At 42.6% G+C, this 17,485-nt stretch overlaps 1 protein-coding gene across 1 annotated transcript in view; it reads right to left on the bottom strand.

Annotated features, from left to right (window-relative positions):
• Positions 1 to 17,485, bottom strand: part of EVC2 (EvC ciliary complex subunit 2) — a 75,454-nt gene that overhangs the window by 28,178 nt on the left and 29,791 nt on the right. Inside the window, exons 11-12 of the mRNA XM_075260373.1 lie at positions 14,995 to 15,154; positions 1,094 to 1,554 (exon numbers count right to left, since the gene is read on the bottom strand). Of these exons, the coding sequence (XP_075116474.1) occupies positions 1,094 to 1,554; positions 14,995 to 15,154 (621 nt within the window). The remainder of the gene's footprint in view (positions 1 to 1,093; positions 1,555 to 14,994; positions 15,155 to 17,485) is intronic.

The raw sequence follows: 17,485 nt of genomic DNA, 5'->3' as shown, positions 1-17,485 counted from the left end.
AGTAGAGAGCTGAATTAGCATATTAGGTACTGAAATGAGTTCTCAGGAATAGTGAGGGCTAGTGAAAAATTTCAACTATGCTAAAAAGAGTAGAGCAACGTCTGCTAAATAATGCAACGAGTTGGGGTTGGTGGAGGTGGTGAAAGGTCCCCGTTAAAGAATCTGTTAGGAGCTTTCATATACATTGTGAATTTACTATTAGGGTCCATTCACACGGAGTAACGTGCCGCGTGATCTGGCACGTATACGGCGTGTGAGACTTTGAGCGCCGTAAAAGCTCCCATTTATTTCAGTGGGAGCCTGGATCGTATACGCCGCGTTATTTTGTGGCTGTGATTTTGCGGCTGTAAAATCACGGCCGCAAAATAACGCGGCGTATACGATCCAGGCTGCCATTGAAATCAATGGGAGCTTTTACGGCGCTCAAAGTCTCACATGCCATATGAATGGACCCTTAGACAGAAGTGTTACATACTTCTCTGTTAGCTATGTAAGCTATCAACTTCCTAGTGCAGAGAATATAATCTTGAAGCTTTTTTATCTTTTTTTCCTCCGATACAACTTTTCTGTGAACAATCTATTAGATGCAATAACATCGAAACGGCCGTCCTCGGTTGAGAGACTATACCTGGTAATAATCCCAGCATCATTGCAAGGAAGGTCGAGCTTGATGTTAAAGGGAGCAGCCTTTATTGGGCTATTTCACTGCGATTTTGTCTTCCTAATTACATCAGGGAAGACAGGCTTGCACATTCCAGTGAGCGCCCTCTATTGGTTTGCAACACTGAGGCACCAGCTGACTTCCTAATTACATCATGGAAGACAGATTTGCATATTCTTCCCATAGTCCCTTGCAAAGAGGAGTGCTAAAGGCTTAATAAATCTCCACACACCGATATGGTGGTCTCTCCCCAAGGAGTGACGATACCCCCCCCCCCCCCCCCGCCCTTACCCAATCTATTAGGGAACAGATATTTATGTCATTTTCTAATCTATTCTCCAAAGTACCTCCGTAGGTAAAGCCAATGGACATGTTTCCCACGCAAAATTAATCTTCAAAGCAACATTATAAATTTGTGGAGGGAAAACCTACGTGAATAACAGCTGTTCCCAGTTCCTCAGATTCTTTTGCTCCTTGAGAGTGACTTTGAATTCATCATCGAGCTTCTGCATGGTACTCTCCAGAGATGCTCTTGACTCGGCCGCTTTGTCGCTTTCCTCCTTCTCTAGCTGCTGAGCCAGGAGTGCCGTCTCTCTCTTGTGTTCGTCTAGCACTTGTTGGAGATACGGTCTGGGTACATTGAGCTTTAGCATTTCTTGTATAATTACAGCACTCTGGACGTGTCTGAGATCTTCAATTGCCTTCTCGGTCAGGCTGTATTTAATCTCCTTTAATTCGTCGGTGGCATCATTATCGTGCTTCTCATAGAGCTCTTCAAGCTCCCGGCAATGATTAGCAAACAGCTTTTTCCAATGTTCCAAATAGGACTGCACTTCCTTAGAGTACTTACACACCTCCTGTACTCCGCTCAGCTCCTTCTTCTGCTCCCTTAGCTGTGTAGATAAAAAGCAGAGCAAATACGCAACATATGGTCACTCATCAAACAATAGGTAAAAAGAATAAACAGAATACAAAGGAATAAACCATTATAGGACGTGCCCTGGGATCCCACCAGAGCAGTATGGAAGGTATGGTAAGCCTACTAGGGACCTTTTGAGTAAAGTAGCTAAACAGCTTTGGGTAGTGGAGGAAAAATTTGACAGCTTCTGTGAAGACATAACGCTTACTGGGTCTGGACATTTAAGGGAATGTACTAAGAAGGATATACAGTCCTATGAAAAAGTTTGGGCACCCCTATTAATCTTAATCATTTTTAGTTCTAAATATTTTGGTGTTTGCAGCAGCCATTTCAGTTTGATATATCTAATAACTGATGGACACAGTAATATTTCAGGATTGAAATGAGATTTATTGTACTAACAGAAAATGTGCAATATGCATTAAAGGGGCTCTATCACTAGGAAAAGTCATTTTTAACTAATCACACCTTTGCATAGCCCTTACAAAAGTCTATTTCACACCTACCTTTTGTATGTAGATTGCCTCACTGGTTTCTGAATAAGTCCGTTTATATTCATATGCTAATTAGACTAGTGCACGATAGAAGGTGCACACCTCTCCTATTGTCTTCTATGGGAGACGGCTCCTGCTGCTGCTGATGACTCGCTTCCTGTTTGCTTCACACACATAGAAGATAATGGGAGAGAGGAGGCTGCTGGGAACTTCCTGTACTGGCTGGAGGCTCATTAGCATATGAATAAAAACGGACTTATTCAGAGACCACTGAAGCAATCTACATACAAAAGGTAAGTGTGGAATAGCCTTTCTAAAGCCTATGCAAGCATGTGTTTAGATAAAAATGACTTTTCCCAGTGATAGAGCCCCTTTAAACCAAAATTTGACCAGTGCAAAAGTATGGGCACCTCAGCAGAAAAGTGACATTAATATTTAGTAGATCCTCTTTTTGCAAAGATAACAGCCTCTAGTCGCTTCCTGTAGCTTTTAATCAGTTCCTGGATCCTGGATGAAGGTATTTTGGACCATTCCTCTTTACAAAACAATTCAGGTTCAGTTAAGTTTGATGGTCGCCGAGCATGGACAGCCCGCTCTCAAATGATCTGAAAACAAAGATTGTTCAACATAGTTGTTCAGGGGAAGGAAACAAAAAGTTGTCTGAGAGATTTGGCCTGTCAGTTTCCACTGTGAGGAACATAGTAAGGAAATGGAAGACCACAGGGACAGTTCTTGTTAAGCCCAAAAGTGGCAGGCCAAGAAAATATCAGAAAGGCAGAGAAGAAGAATGGTGAGAAGAGTCAAGGACAATCCACAGACCACCTCCAAAGAGCTGCAGCATCATCTTGCTGCAGATGGTGTCACTGTGCATCCGTCAACAATACAGCGCACTTTGCACAAGGAGAAGCTGTATGGGAGAGTGATGAGAAGGAAGCCGTTTCTGCAAGCATGCCACAAACAGAGTCGCCTGAGGTATGCAAAAGCACATTTGGACAAGCCGGCTTCATTTTGGAAGAAGGTCTTGTGGACTGATGAAGCAAAGATTGAGTTGTTTGGTCATACAAAAAGGCGTTATGCATAGCGTCCAAAAAAAACAGCATTCCAAGAAAAACACTTGCTACCCACTGTAAAATTTGGTGGGGGTTCCATCATGCTTTGGGGTTGTGTGGCCAATGCCGACACCGGGAATCTTGTTAAAGTTGAGGGTCGCATGGATTCCACTCAGTATCGGCAGATTCTTGAGAATAATGTTCAAGAATCAGTGACGAAGTTGAAGTTACCCCGGGGATGGATATTTCAGCAAGACAATGATCCAAAACACCGCTCCAAATCGACTCAGGCATTCATGCAGAGGAACAATTACAATGTTCTGGAATGGCCATCCCAGTCCCCAGACCTGAATATCATTGAACATCTGTGGGATGATTTGAAGCGGGCTGTCCATGCTCGGCGACCATCAAACTTAACTGAACTTGAATTGTTCTGTAAAGAGGAATGGTCCAAAATACCTTCATCCAGGATCCAGGAACTGATTAAAAGCTACAGGAAGCGACTAGAAGCAAAAGGAGGATCTACTAAATATTACTGGCACTTTTCTGTTGAGGTGCCCATACTTTTGCACCGGTCAAATTTTGGTTTAATGTATATTGCACATTTTCTGTTAGTACAATAAACCTCATTTCAATCCTGAAATATTACTGTGTCCATCAGTTATTAGATATATCAAATTGAAATGGCTGCTGCAAACACCAAAATATTTAGAACTAAAAATGATTAAAATTAATAGGGGTGCCCAAACTTTTTCATAGGACTGTATAAAGGCACCCCAAAAAATTATCTGCAGATTATTTATTATAAATAGTCAAATTGAAGGAGACTGAGTACAATTCAGTTATCCATTAAAGGGGGTTGTCCAGGCAAAAAATATATATTTTAAATACACTGGGGGATGTGAAAAAAAAAAAAAATCATACTCACCACTGCTCCAGTGCCTCTCAGCGCGGTTTGGTCTTGCCGATCCGTTGTTGTCTTCCATTACCCGACAGTGACGTCCTGGATCCCTTCCTGAGGCCCCTGACTGGTCCCTACGGTCACATGATCACTAAGTAGGGTTGAGCGATCGTGTTCGGAAAAGATCGGATTCTGATCGTCGATCGAGAAAATTTCATGATCACGATCGGAATTCTGAACACGATCTTTTTAGGTGGGAACGAGATCGGTACTATTTCCCACAATGCTTTGCCTAGCCTTCTCACTGAGTATACGCTCCGCTCATTCTGAGTGGAGTGTATACTCAGTCTGAAGTCTCCGCTGCGGTTCCATAGGAATGAATGGAAGCGTCCGGCACACGGCCTTAACCCCCTGCACGCCGGCTGCCTCCATTCATTCTAATGAGAGACTAAACTAACATCTCTAGTAGCTACTTACCTCCAGAGATGGCTGCTCCGGTGCCCGGTGTTCTCCTTCTTCTTCGCCTCGCTGCTGCTCCTTGCTGCTCTTCTTGCCTCGCTGCCCCCGCCTTCCAGGTTAGTGTTTAAAGAGCTAAGAAGGCGGGGCTTGTGGCTTAGGAGAGTGTGGGCGGGTACAGGGTGGGGAGATGTGATGTCTCCCCTCCCAGTACCCGCCCACACTCTCCTAACCCGCCCACACTCTCCTAATCTGGGAAGCAGGGGGCAGCGAGGCGAGAAGAGCAACGTGGAGTGGCAGCGAGGCGAAGAAGAACACCGGGCACCGGAGAAGCCATCTCTGCAGGTAAGTGGACACCAGGGGGGATTAAGTAGCCAAAGGATTTAAAAAAATCCTCTGGCTACTTTATTGATTCACTACACAGCGTGGATTCTAACAATTGTTAGATTCCATGCTGTATAGTGAATAGGATTGCTTTTAAAATCTGATCTCCGATTAATAAAAAAATTCCATTGACTTGCATTGGGATCGAGATCGGGTTCGAATGAAAAATGATCGGAAATCGGATTTTAAAATCGATCCTGAAAAGTCAAGATCGGCTCAACCTTATCGCAAAGGTCAATCCATGGCCTCAAAAAGGGACCCAGGATGTCACAGCTGGCGAGGAATTTCATTTCAAGAACACAGCCGAGCAGCAGGACCAGACTGTGCTAGGAGGAAACCGGAGCACCGGGGACAGGTGAGTATGAGTATTTTTTTTTTATTCTCCCCCGACAACCTCTTTAATGCTGCAACGTTTCAGGAGCAAGTACCTTTATCAGGCATAGGAGCTGAAGGCGATGTGATGTCTCAAAAAGATAGATAGGTATCCATTGGTGGGTGGTGAGAATTATTGTCTACCTCTTTTGTCTTGATCAGCTGCTAATGGACACGGCCACGAATGCAGTAACTTTCTGTGGTCACGATTTTCTTATTGTGCTCAGGTTACACTACATGTATGCCAAGATAACCAGGCCACTATGAGAACATCATGGCTGGGTTTCTGACAAGTTCCAGACCATAGATAATTCTTGTATCCATGGTCCATTGTTAACCGATAAAGACAACAGATGTCACCATTGAGAAGGTTAGAGAAATTCTTTAAAACTCAGCAAACATTTGCAAAAATGTTTAGTTTCCCCTACACCGACACTTCCCCGCACAGTATTTCCTTTCTCTCATTATACAGTATTTATCCTCATGTCACCTTTCGACATACTAATAGAATCTGAAAAACAGACACAAAGGCAATTACGAGATCGCTTACAATTACCAGCCAAACCAGAAAAAACAAACAATCTACTGTCACACGGTAACTGATCTTCTCCGCAGCGTCCGTACAATGGATGATACAAACGTTACAAGACAATCCATCAGATAATATTTGGGCTTGCAGACACACAACGTCTTCTCATTCCGAAGGGAAAAATTAGATTGGAAATGTAAAACTATTTTAATAAGTGAAATTTTTTAGAAAAGAAAAAACACCCTTTCCCCGAGCTTTGGGCTATAAATGAGTCGCTGTGTGCCTATAGTTATTCATTAATAGTGCCAATCTGTTAAAATGCAAATGAGTGTTATTTCGCCCCAGAACGGATTCCCCAGAGCCGCTAACCGTAGCCAAGCGAGCTATGCAAATGACAAAACTGCAATTTGTCTTCAGAGCTCATGAGAATGAAAAAAAAATGAAGATCTGAACAGTGTGTTATAGAACTGAAGTGGATAGGGATGTTACGAGCTAGATGACTGCAGCTAGGATGGTTTTATAGAACATGAGGTCCTGAGCAATAACAAATACCCAACATGCCATTTCAGATTATGGTACATAATGCAGTTATACTGCCATATACACTCACCGGCCACTTTATTAGGTACACCTGTCCAACTGCTCGTTAACACTTAATTTCTAATCAGCCAATCACATGGCGGCAACTTAGTGCATTTAGGCATGTAGACATGGTCAAGACAATCTCCTGCAGTTCAAACCGAGCATCAGTATGGGGAAGAAAGGTGATTTGAGTGCCTTTGAACGTGGCATGGTTGTTGGTGCCAGAAGGGCTGGTCTGAGTATTTCAGAAACTGCTGATCTACTGGGATTTTCACGCACAACCATCTCTAGGGTTTACAGAGAATGGTCCGAAAAAGAAAAAACATCCAGTGAGCGGCAGTTCTGTGGGCGGAAATGCGTTGTTGATGCCAGAGGTCAGAGGAGAATGGCCAGACTGGTTCGAGCTGATAGAAAGGCAACAGTGACTCAAATAGCCACCCGTTACAACCAAGGTAGCCAGAAGAGCATCTCTGAACGCCGCACAGTACGTCGAACTTTAACCGGTTAAGGACCAGGCCCAAAAGTATGTTAAAGACCAGGCCTCTTTTTTCAAAACTGACATGTGTCACTTTAAATGGCAATAACTTTGAGACGCTTTAACTTACAAAAATGATTTTGAGATTGTTTTTTTCGTAACACATTATACTTCATGTTAGTGGTAAACACTAATCAATATTTTTGCATTTATTTATAAAAAAACTAAGAAATTTGATGGAAATTTGAAAAAAATTGCAATTTTCAAAATGTGAAATTCTCTACTTTTCAAGCAGATAGTCATACCATCCAAATACATGAATAAATATTATCTCCCATATCTCTGCTTTATATTGGCATCATCTTTTGATCGTCTTTTAATTCATTTTGGATGTTACAAGGCTTACAAGTGTAACAGCGATTTTCCAGATTTACAAGAAAATTCTCCAAACCAATTTTTTAGGGACCACTTCAGTTCTGAAAGTAATTATAAAGGCCTGTATAATAGAAACCCCCATAAATTACCCCATTTTCAAAACTGTACCCCTCAAATTATTCAAAACAGCATTTGGGATGTTTGTTAACCCTTTAAGCATTTCATAAGAATAAAAATAATATGGCAGTGAAATTTAGACATTTCATTTTTTTTCACTAATACATTCATTTAGACCTAAAATTAACACATTCACAAAGAGTTAAAGGAGAAAATGCATCTGATAGTTTATTGTGCAATTTCTCCCGTGCACAGAAATACCCCACATGTGGGTGTAAACTGATTTTTGGGCACACGGCAGTGCATGGAAGGGAAGGAGCGACACTGGGTGTTTGAACAGCAGATTTTGCTGGAATAATTTTCAGCGCCATGCCTTATTTGCAGAGACCCTAGAGTACCAAAACAATGGAAACCCCCCAAAAGTGACCCCATTTTAGAATCCACACCCCTCACAGAATTCATCAAGGGGTATAGTCAGCATTTAGACCCTACAGTTGTTTCACAGATTTTACTAACATTGGGATGTGTAAATGAAAAATTACTAAAATGTCACTTTATCTCCAAAGTTTTCATTTTCACAAGGGGTTAAAGGAGTAAAAGCCCCCCACAGTTTGTTAAACAATTTCTCCTGAACACGGCAATACCCCATATGTGGCCATAGTATGCTGTATGGGAACATGGCGGGGCTTGGAATGGAAGGAGCGCTATTTTGCTTTTGGATGGCAGGTTTTGCTGGAATAATTTTAGGTGCCATGTCGCATTAGCAGAGCCCCTAGAGTACCAATACAGTGGAAACCCCCTAAAAGTGACCCCATTTTGGAAACTACACCCCCCACAGAACATATCAAAGGGTAGAGTGAGCATTTTGACCCTACAGCTGTTTCACAGATTTTATTAACATTGGGCCTTGAAAATGAAAAATTACTTTTTTTCCAACAAACTGTCAATTTAGCCCCAAATTTTTAATTTTCACAAGAGGATAAAGGAGAAAAAGCTCCCTAAAGTTCGTTACACAATTTCTCCTGAACACAGAAATGCCCCATATGTGGTCATAATCTGCTGTATGGGAACATAGCGGGGCTCAGAATGGAAAGAGGGCTATTTGGCTTTTGAAGGGCAGATTTTGCTGGAATATTTTTCAGATCCCATGTTGCATTTGCAGAGCCCCTAAAGTATCAATACAGTGGAAAACCCCTAAAAGTGACCCCATTTTGGAAACTACACCCCTCATAGAATTTATCTAGGGGTAGAGTGAGTATTTTGGCCTCACAGGTGTTTCACAGATTTTATTAACATTGGGACGTGAAAATGAAATATTACTTTTTTTCCCAATGAATCGTCCATTTAGCGCCATATTTTTAATTTTGCAAATAGTTTAAGAATTAAAAGCCCCCCACAGTTTGTTACACAATTTCTTCTGAACACGGCAATACCCCATATGTGGCCATAATCTGCTGTATGGGTACATGTTGGGGCTCAGAATGGAAAGAGCGCTATTTGGATTTTGGAGGGCAGATGTTGCTGGAATAGTTTTGAGGTGCCATGTCGCATTTGCTAAGCCCCTAAAGTACCAATACAGTGGAAACCCCTCAAAAGTGACTCCATTTTAGAAACTACACCTGTCAAGGAATGTATCAAGGGGTATTATCATTTTGAGCCTAAAATGCTTCCCAAAAATTAATGTACAAAATGAAAATTGAAATTTTTAAAAATATGCCATTTCGGTGCCCAATACGTTGCACCCACTTTGTGTTGTCAGAGACCTACACTCCTAAAACTATTAAGGGGCCATCCCGGGGGTCAAAAAATTATATATGTTGGTGTAAACTGCTGCTTGGGCACACAGCAGGGCTCAGAAGGGAAGGAGCACTGTGCGTGTTAGCTTTTGGGGTAGAGATTTAGAGGGACCCTCTGGGCACCATGTTGTTTTTGCAGAGGCCTGGAGGTGCCAGTAAACTGGAATTCACCAAGAAGTGACCCCATTTTGTAGGGGCAATTTTAGGGTCTCTGCAAATGTGACATGGTGTCCAAAAACGAAGAATCTAAATCTGCACTCCAAAAGCATATATTGCTCCTTCACATCTGCGCCCTGCTGGGTACCCAAATAGCAGTGTATGCCCACATGTATGACACTGGTGTACCCCGGATAACGGACTTAATGCCATATGTGGGTATAAATGGCTGTTTGGGCACAGCCGGGCACAGAAGGAAAGGAGCGCTATATTGGTTTTTGGAGCACACCATGCCACTTTTGCAAAGCCCCTGAATTGCCAATAAAGTGGAATCTGCAGACATGTCACCCCATCTTGGACACTAGCCCACTGATGGGATTTATCAAGTGGTGTAGCGAGATTTTTTTAACCCTTGAGTATTGCATTTATTTAGTTTCCAGAAATGAAATCGCAACTGATAGAGAAGTTAAAAATGAAAATTTTACTGATTTGCCATTTCAGTGTGCAACATGTTGTGCCCGACTTATGTCAGCAGAGACACTCCAAAAACTGTTAAGCGGGTATCCTGGGCACAACAGCTTTTAGAGCGTTCATCTCTGATACAAGTCGGGCATAACATATTACGCACTGAAAGGACGTATTCCTGGAAAAATGGTCATTTTAACCTTTCACAATCAGCTTCGTATTCATTTATGGATAATAAGTTATAGCAAGACTTGGGGGTTAAAAATGCTCTCTGTACCCCTGGAGAAATCCTTCAGGGGTGTAGTTTCCAAAATAACATCTCATATCAGGAGATTCCACGTTACTGGCGTTTCAGCTCTGCAAAAGTGTCATGGCATCCAAAAACCAAACCGTCTGCGCTCCAAAAACCCAATAACCCTTCTTCCCTTCTGTGTCCGGCTGTGCCCTAATATCAGTTTATACCCACATATGACATTACGTCCGTTATCCCGGGTACACCAGTGGCATACATGTGGCATAAACTGCAGTTTGGGCGCACAAGGGAAGGAGCGCGATGCGGCTTTTGGAGTACAGATTCAGATGTTTGGTATCTGGACGCCATGTCATGTTTGTAGAGCCTGTAAGGTACCAGAAAACTGGATTCCCCAAAGGAGTGACCCCATTTTGAAAACTGCACCCCTCAAAGAATGTATCAGGGGGTGTAGTGAGTATTAGTATCCCAGACGTGACTGCACAGCGGATGGCGAAGAGGGAATATATAAGCTGTGCGGAGAACATTGCAAACACCACATTCCCTACTATGTCCCAGTATCTCCTATGATTGGGGGAGTCACTCTGGGGGTCACTTTGGGGTCACTTCTGGTGTCTTTCTCCTCATAAGCTGTAAATCTGGGGTGTCCCCTGATATCCGCTCGCACAGCTTATATATTCCCTTCCTGCCGCAGCCAGTTGTGTTCTAATAATTTGGCGATTTTTGCGGACTTTTGTCTTCACATTATTAGATGCTATATTTTCTTTATTTTTCTGGTGACACGGCCATATAAGGGCTTGCTAATTGCGGGATGAGATGCATTTCGTAATGACACCGTTTTTGGGTGTCTACATCTTATTGAATACATTTTATTAACCCTTTTTTGCTGGATTAAAAAAAAAAAAAAAATCAATCCTGGCATTGAGTTTTACTTTTTTAATTTTGCACCATGCAGCGTACAGTATAAGTAACATGTGTCCTTTATTCTGCGGGTCAGTAGGGTTACGGCGATACCTCATTTATGTTATTTTTTTATGTGTTACTAGTTCTACAGAGGAAAAACACATTTGGGGAAATAAATCAATGTTTTTTGCATAGCATCTTCTGAGAGGCGTAACATTTTTATTTTTCGGTTGACAGTGTTGGTTGAGGGCTTATTTTTTGCGGGACAACCTGCGCTTTTTATTGGTACTGTTATCGGATGCATATGACTTTTTGATCACTTTTTATAGTATATTTTGTATGGTGAGACGGCGAAAAATCATTACTTCCGGCGAGTTTTTTCCGTTTTTTTTTTCCAGCGTTCGCCGTGTACATTAAATATTATTTCAGTTTTATTGTATAGATTGTTACGGACGCGACAATACCAAATATGCATTGTTTTTATTACTTTTTAGTTCTTTTTTTATATAATTCATTTTCTATAGAGAAAAAGGGATTTTTGGGCTTTATTACTTTATTAATTTTTTTCATACACTTCATTTTATTTTTTTTTTACTTTTTCATGTGTCCATTTAGGACACTTCAATCAGCAATACTGTGCTGATATAGAATGCCATGTGAGACACAGCCTGCAGGTGTCCCACATGGCATTCCGTAGCAGGATGTCAGGCTGTGTAGACGCACAGCCTGACATCAGAAGGTCCTGGCAGGATCACCAGGTATGTGGGGGCTCCGGGCAGTCTGGGGTCACTGGCCAGACCCCAGACTACCTTTTACTGCTATCGGCACCCCCCGATCTCGCCGCGGGGGGTGCCGATCTGATTCAATTGTTGGCGGATGCCTTTCGATCGCGCCGTGATGTTTCACGGCACGATCGAAAGGGTTAAAACGTCCAGTCGGACTCAGTTCCGACTGGACGTTATTGAGCAAGGGGTTAGGTGTTAGTAACACCTAACCCCCGTCCTCCCCGCACCCCTCCCCCCGCCAAGAAGGTACCTAAAGACAGGACGTATTTTGACAATAGTCCGGTCTTTAGGTACCTGGACCGCAGGCCGTAAATTTACGTACGGCGGTCCTTAACCGGTTAAGGCAGATGGGCTACAGCAGCAGAAGACCACACCGGGTGCCACTCCTTTCCGCTAAGAACAGGAAACTGAGGCTACAATTTGCACAAGCTCATCGAAATTGGACAATTGAAGATTGGAAAAACGTTGCCTGGTCTGATGAGTCTCGATTTCTGCTGCGACATTCGGATGGTAGGGTCAGAATTTGGCGTCAACAACATGAAAGCATGGATCCATCCTGCCTTGTATCAACGGTTCAGGCTGGTGGTGGTGGTGTCATGGTGTGGGGAATATTTTCTTGGCACTCTTTGGGCCCCTTGGTACCAATTGAGCATCGTTGCAACACCAAAGCCTACCTGAGTATTGTTGCTGACCATGTCCATCACTTTATGACCACAATGTACCCAACATCTGATGGCTACTTTCAGCAGGATAATGCGCCATGTCATAAAGCTGGAATCATCTCAGACTGGTTTCTTGAACATGACAATGAGTTCACTGTACTCCAATGGCCTCCACAGTCACCAGATCTCAATCCAATAGAGCATCTTTGGGATGTGGTGGAACGGGAGATTCGCATCATGGATGTGCAGCCGACAAATCTGTGGCAACTGTGTGATGCCATCATGTCAATATGGACCAAAATCTCTGAGGAATGCTTCCAGCACCTTGTTGAATCTATGCCACGAAGAATTGAGGCAGTTCTGAAGGCAAAAGGGGGTCCAACCCGTTACTAGCATGGTGTACCTAATAAAGTGGCCGGTGAGTGTACATCCCATATAATACCTCCATATAGTGCCCAAATGATAGGAGACTGGAATGAATCTGTTATGGGGCAAATGATCATAAGAATGTTCATTCGTCCACATATATTGACAGTGAAGACACAAAGTAAATGGATGCAAATGATCTCCGCGCAACTTCCTATATCATACACTGGGACTTATCTTCTTAGTAAGTACTTGCATTCCCCATGAAGTAAAATTTCCACAGTGTATTTTTCTTGCAATGTGCCATTCCTGCCAGAAACATGAGTAATTTGACAACTACGGTAGCAATTACTATTCCACTTGTTAATAGTCTGGCACTGACCAGTCAGCATGTATAGGGACCTTCAGTTAACAATTTATTAATTCTGTTTCCAAGAGGAATAATAGAGGAACTGCACAATGAATAGAAACTAGAAATGTTATGTCATAGAGAATGCAGAACTAAAGGAGTATTGACGTTATGGACACTTACCGTATATACTCGAGTATAAGCCAAATTTTTCAGCACAGTTTTTGTACTGAAAAAGCCCCCCTCGACTTATACTCGACTTATATGTTGGGAGCCTCTTATACTAAGAGGGGGGGGGGGGGGGAGTTCTATGACCAGCTGCAATATCAATGTATAGAATCTCCCTTAAAATAGTAGGGGGAAAAAAGAAGCTTTAGGAAAAAATAAAAAAAATAAAAGTTGTAAATCCCTCCTTTCCCTAGAATACATATAAAAGTAGAAAATGACTGTGAAACACATACACATTAGGTATCCCTGTGTCTGAATGTGCCCGGTCTACTGAATATAGGGGATCTGCAGTGTTCCTGTTCCGTCGGGAAGGGGTTAATAGGAGCACTGCAGATGCCCTATAGTCAGCCAGACTGAATTCCAAGTGGGGGAAGAAAAACTCAGTCTTCAAGCTCAGTGAAGGGGCAGACAGACAACTAAAACATCCCCTCCCCTTCCCCAGCAACTACTGCACCCAAAAACTCCGACCATTTTAATGTTTGAAATTTTCCAGTAGCTGCTGCATTTTCCCCCTAGGCTTATACTCGAGTCAATAAGTTTCCCAGTTTTTTGTGGTAAAATTAGGGACCTTGGTTTATATTTGGGTCGGCTTATACTCGAGTATATACGGTATCCCCTATCCACAGGACAAGGAATAAGTGTTCGACTGCTGAGGTCCCAAACACCTGATTCCCATTCCCCCTAAAGCCACCGTGTGAATGGATTACTGCATGGCCAGTGTAATCTCTGGCAGGACCTGCAACCCCACAGAAGAAAATGGAGCGGTGCACATGTAAGTGAACTGGCACTCCATTCACAAGGAAGCTTTAGGGCGACTTTCTGTCCTTCTAATCAGTGGGGGACCTGGTGTTGGGAGCCTAGAAATTGGACGCTTATCCACTGTCCTGTGGATAAAGGATAAGTGTCTATAATGGAAAACGCCTTTAAATAACTCCCAAGGTGATGGAATTGCAGTTTAAGAACGCATACCAACTCCCCAAGTATATTCTATTACTACCTCTGGATTAGGCCCCCACACACGACCGAGTGTGCTTCTGATGTGGGGCTGAGTTTACAATGGAATTACATGCAAGTGTCACCAGATTGCATTCAGTTATTCATTGACCCTCAGTACTCCAAGATGGCTCATAAAAATGTTATTTCTTAGTAAAAAACCAATAGAATAGCGGTAATAGCGGCTATGCAGAGTGCTGTCTTGTAGAAGAAGCACAGTAGAACAGCACTCTGCATAGCCACTATTACCGCTATTCTAGCGGTTTCTTTCTAAAAAATACAGTTTTTATGAGCCATCTTGGTGTACTGACAGTCTGAGGAAGGTCGACTCAGACCGAAAAACATTTTACTACTCTACAGTTTGTACTGCAATACAACGGTTGTGGCTTACCTAACAATGGTGTTGAATTTTGCTGCTTGTATAACTCTGACATTGATCTGGTGATCAATAAATAAGTTGAAATATTGCACATCTAGTGTGCAGTCTATTACAGTGGGCACATATATACCAACACATTATGTAGGGACAGTACAATACTCTTGCAGCTTGGTATAAGAAAAACCTCTATTGAAACTAATAGATCTTGTGGCTCAGTCAGTAGAGTTACAATCCTACATAATGGAAAATGGGAGACTCCTATGAATCCTGGGTGAATTGACACGTCTGTCAATGTGCAGAACACTAGAACATACAGGGAATGTCTATGTACAGGCCTTCAGGAATTACCTTCTGTGCAATGTGACGGTTTCGCTTGTTGCTCAGTTTCTGGTATATTTTCCTTGTTTCTTGCTTTAAAGTATTCTCTAATTTTTGCTTCACTTTAAGAACTTCTGTCTGGGCCTTCTCCAATAACATCTGCACCTGAGTATCACTTATGTACCCAGCCCTGAAAAAGACATCAATAATATACTGATTAATATGTAAAAACACCACTTGGTCAGGTCCTAGGGGGCGCCACTATGCTTCGCCAAGAGTATTTAGATAAAGGGCAGCAAATACAAAGTGTAAATAAACTGACTTACTGTTCACATGTAAAAGCTTATCACATGATCGAGCCATGTGATATCCATGATCTGTGTAAAAACAGGACATGATCTATTTTATCATGGATTTACCCTCTTGGGTTTGTTTTTACCTACAGCAGTAAATGGGTTAATGAAATAACCGATCACATATGTCTGAGAGTTGGCTTTGTCATCTGAATATAGTATTATTTGGAGAGTCGGAATATTGGTCACATGACAGAGCTGAGGACCAAAAAGTAGTGGAAAACTCACAAATACAGCCACGGGTTATGTTTGGAACTGAATGAAGTGAATAGAGAACACAGAAGTATATAGAGTTAAAGAGGACGTTTCACCACCTACATACGTACTGTTCCACTGATTCTAGCACAGCTACATTTTTTACGTAGCCCCCACCATTCCTGAGCATTAAGTGCTGTTAATTTCATTATTCTATATGCTAATTAGGTATTTATTACAGGAAGAAAGTCCTGGAGCAGATGGTCTTGGATACGCCCACCTGACTAATGAGAGCCTAATTAGCATACTGGGTGCAGAAAGTAACAGCACAGATTGCTCTTAGGGCTAAAGAAAAAATTCCATCTGTGTCGGCATCAGTGGAGTGTACGTAAAAACTAGAGTTTGTGTAGATGGCAAAAGGTCGTCTTTAAGCTGCAATACCACAACCAACCTGTAGAAAGGTGTGGCACTGTTTATAAAAGAAAGTAGTCTTGTATTGGCCGTATAAAATAAAACTTGCTGTATATTTTAAGTTACAGTTTTAGCTAGCTGGCCATGGCCTCCCTGATCTCCATCTCCAAACCATGATTCCATTCTATTGATACATATGGACAACTATACACATACAGCAGAGAAGATTCACTTAGGCTTCAATAGAAGATTTTTTATATAAACTGTATTCTCAGGATTAGATTTGTACTCGGCAGACCCAGATTACATTGTTTATTTCCAGGCTGAGGACAGAAGTTAATTCCCACAGCTGTCCTTTTTGTGACAGAATGAATATATAACTTTGACCCGGTTCAGTTCTCGCCAAGGCATGTGACCTAAAGAAGGCTGTCAGGTGGGTAGAAGAAGACAGATAACGTATTTCTGCAGACTGCCAGCTGGAAAGATTAATGTCACCTTGTATCAAGTGAATCGAAGGAAAGAGGGAATACGATGTGTTAGTCAGAGCTGACACTGTGTATAAAGAGGACGCCACCATGTAAGTATGTGGGCAACACTAACATGTGCAGGTTATGGTTTTGGTCAATAAGTGACCCTCCAAGGAAAACGCTCCCTTCAACCTCAGAATTAAAGGGGACGTCTGGCTGCTTTTATTTTTTTTATTTTACTTTTTAAAGCAGCCACAAGGGCATAAAAATGATACTCACCTCACCTACTACATATCCCTACCCCCATTCCCACCTTTGCTTCCAGTCAAAAACCTCCTGTATCCCCAATGGTGTTTATTTCTTAGACCTACTTGACACAAAGGAAATGACTAGAGATTAGCGAGTAGTGTTTGATCGAGTAGGTGTTCAATCGAATACTATGGTATTCAAAATACTCGTACTCGATTGAACACTACTAGCTGTTCGAAGTTTAAGGTTCGATGCAGAACCAGCGTTGATTGGCAGAATGCTATACATTGCCAATCAACGCTGGTTCTTCTCTTACCTTTAGAAGTCTTCTCCGTGCAGCGTCCCCGTGGCGTCTTCCAACTGGAATGCACTCTGCCTAGGCATCCGGCCTAGGCAGAGCCGACTGCGCATGCACGGGCATGCCCTCGCATGCGCAGTCGGCTCTGCTCCGGCCTCGGGCCGCATGCGCAGTCGGCTCTGCCTAGGCCCGGATGCCTAGGCAGAGTGAATTCCAGCCGTAAGACGCCGCGGGGGCGCTGCGCCGGGAGAAGATTTCAAGGAGAATCCAGCCCGACCATCACTCGTGGACTTGGTAAGTATAATTTTATCGAATTTTGCGTACCCCTGAAACGAGCATTTCCCCCCATAGACTATAATGGGGTTCGAAATCCGTTTGAACAGTCGAACAGTGTGCGACTGTTCGAATTGGATTTCGAATTTCGGACATTTTAGTGTTCGCTCATCTCTAGCAATGACCACTTAGGAAATGACTGCTTGGTCTGCCTCAACCAGTGACTGACGATGTGTCTGTAATGTCTTTGCCTGCTCGGGTTTTTGCGCCACCAT

Source organism: Leptodactylus fuscus, chromosome 1 (assembly GCF_031893055.1).
Source record: "Leptodactylus fuscus isolate aLepFus1 chromosome 1, aLepFus1.hap2, whole genome shotgun sequence".
NCBI classification, from domain to species: domain Eukaryota; kingdom Metazoa; phylum Chordata; class Amphibia; order Anura; family Leptodactylidae; genus Leptodactylus; species Leptodactylus fuscus.
The sequence above is the reverse complement of the archived record's forward strand: the minus strand, read 5'-3'. Positions and strand labels throughout refer to the sequence as shown.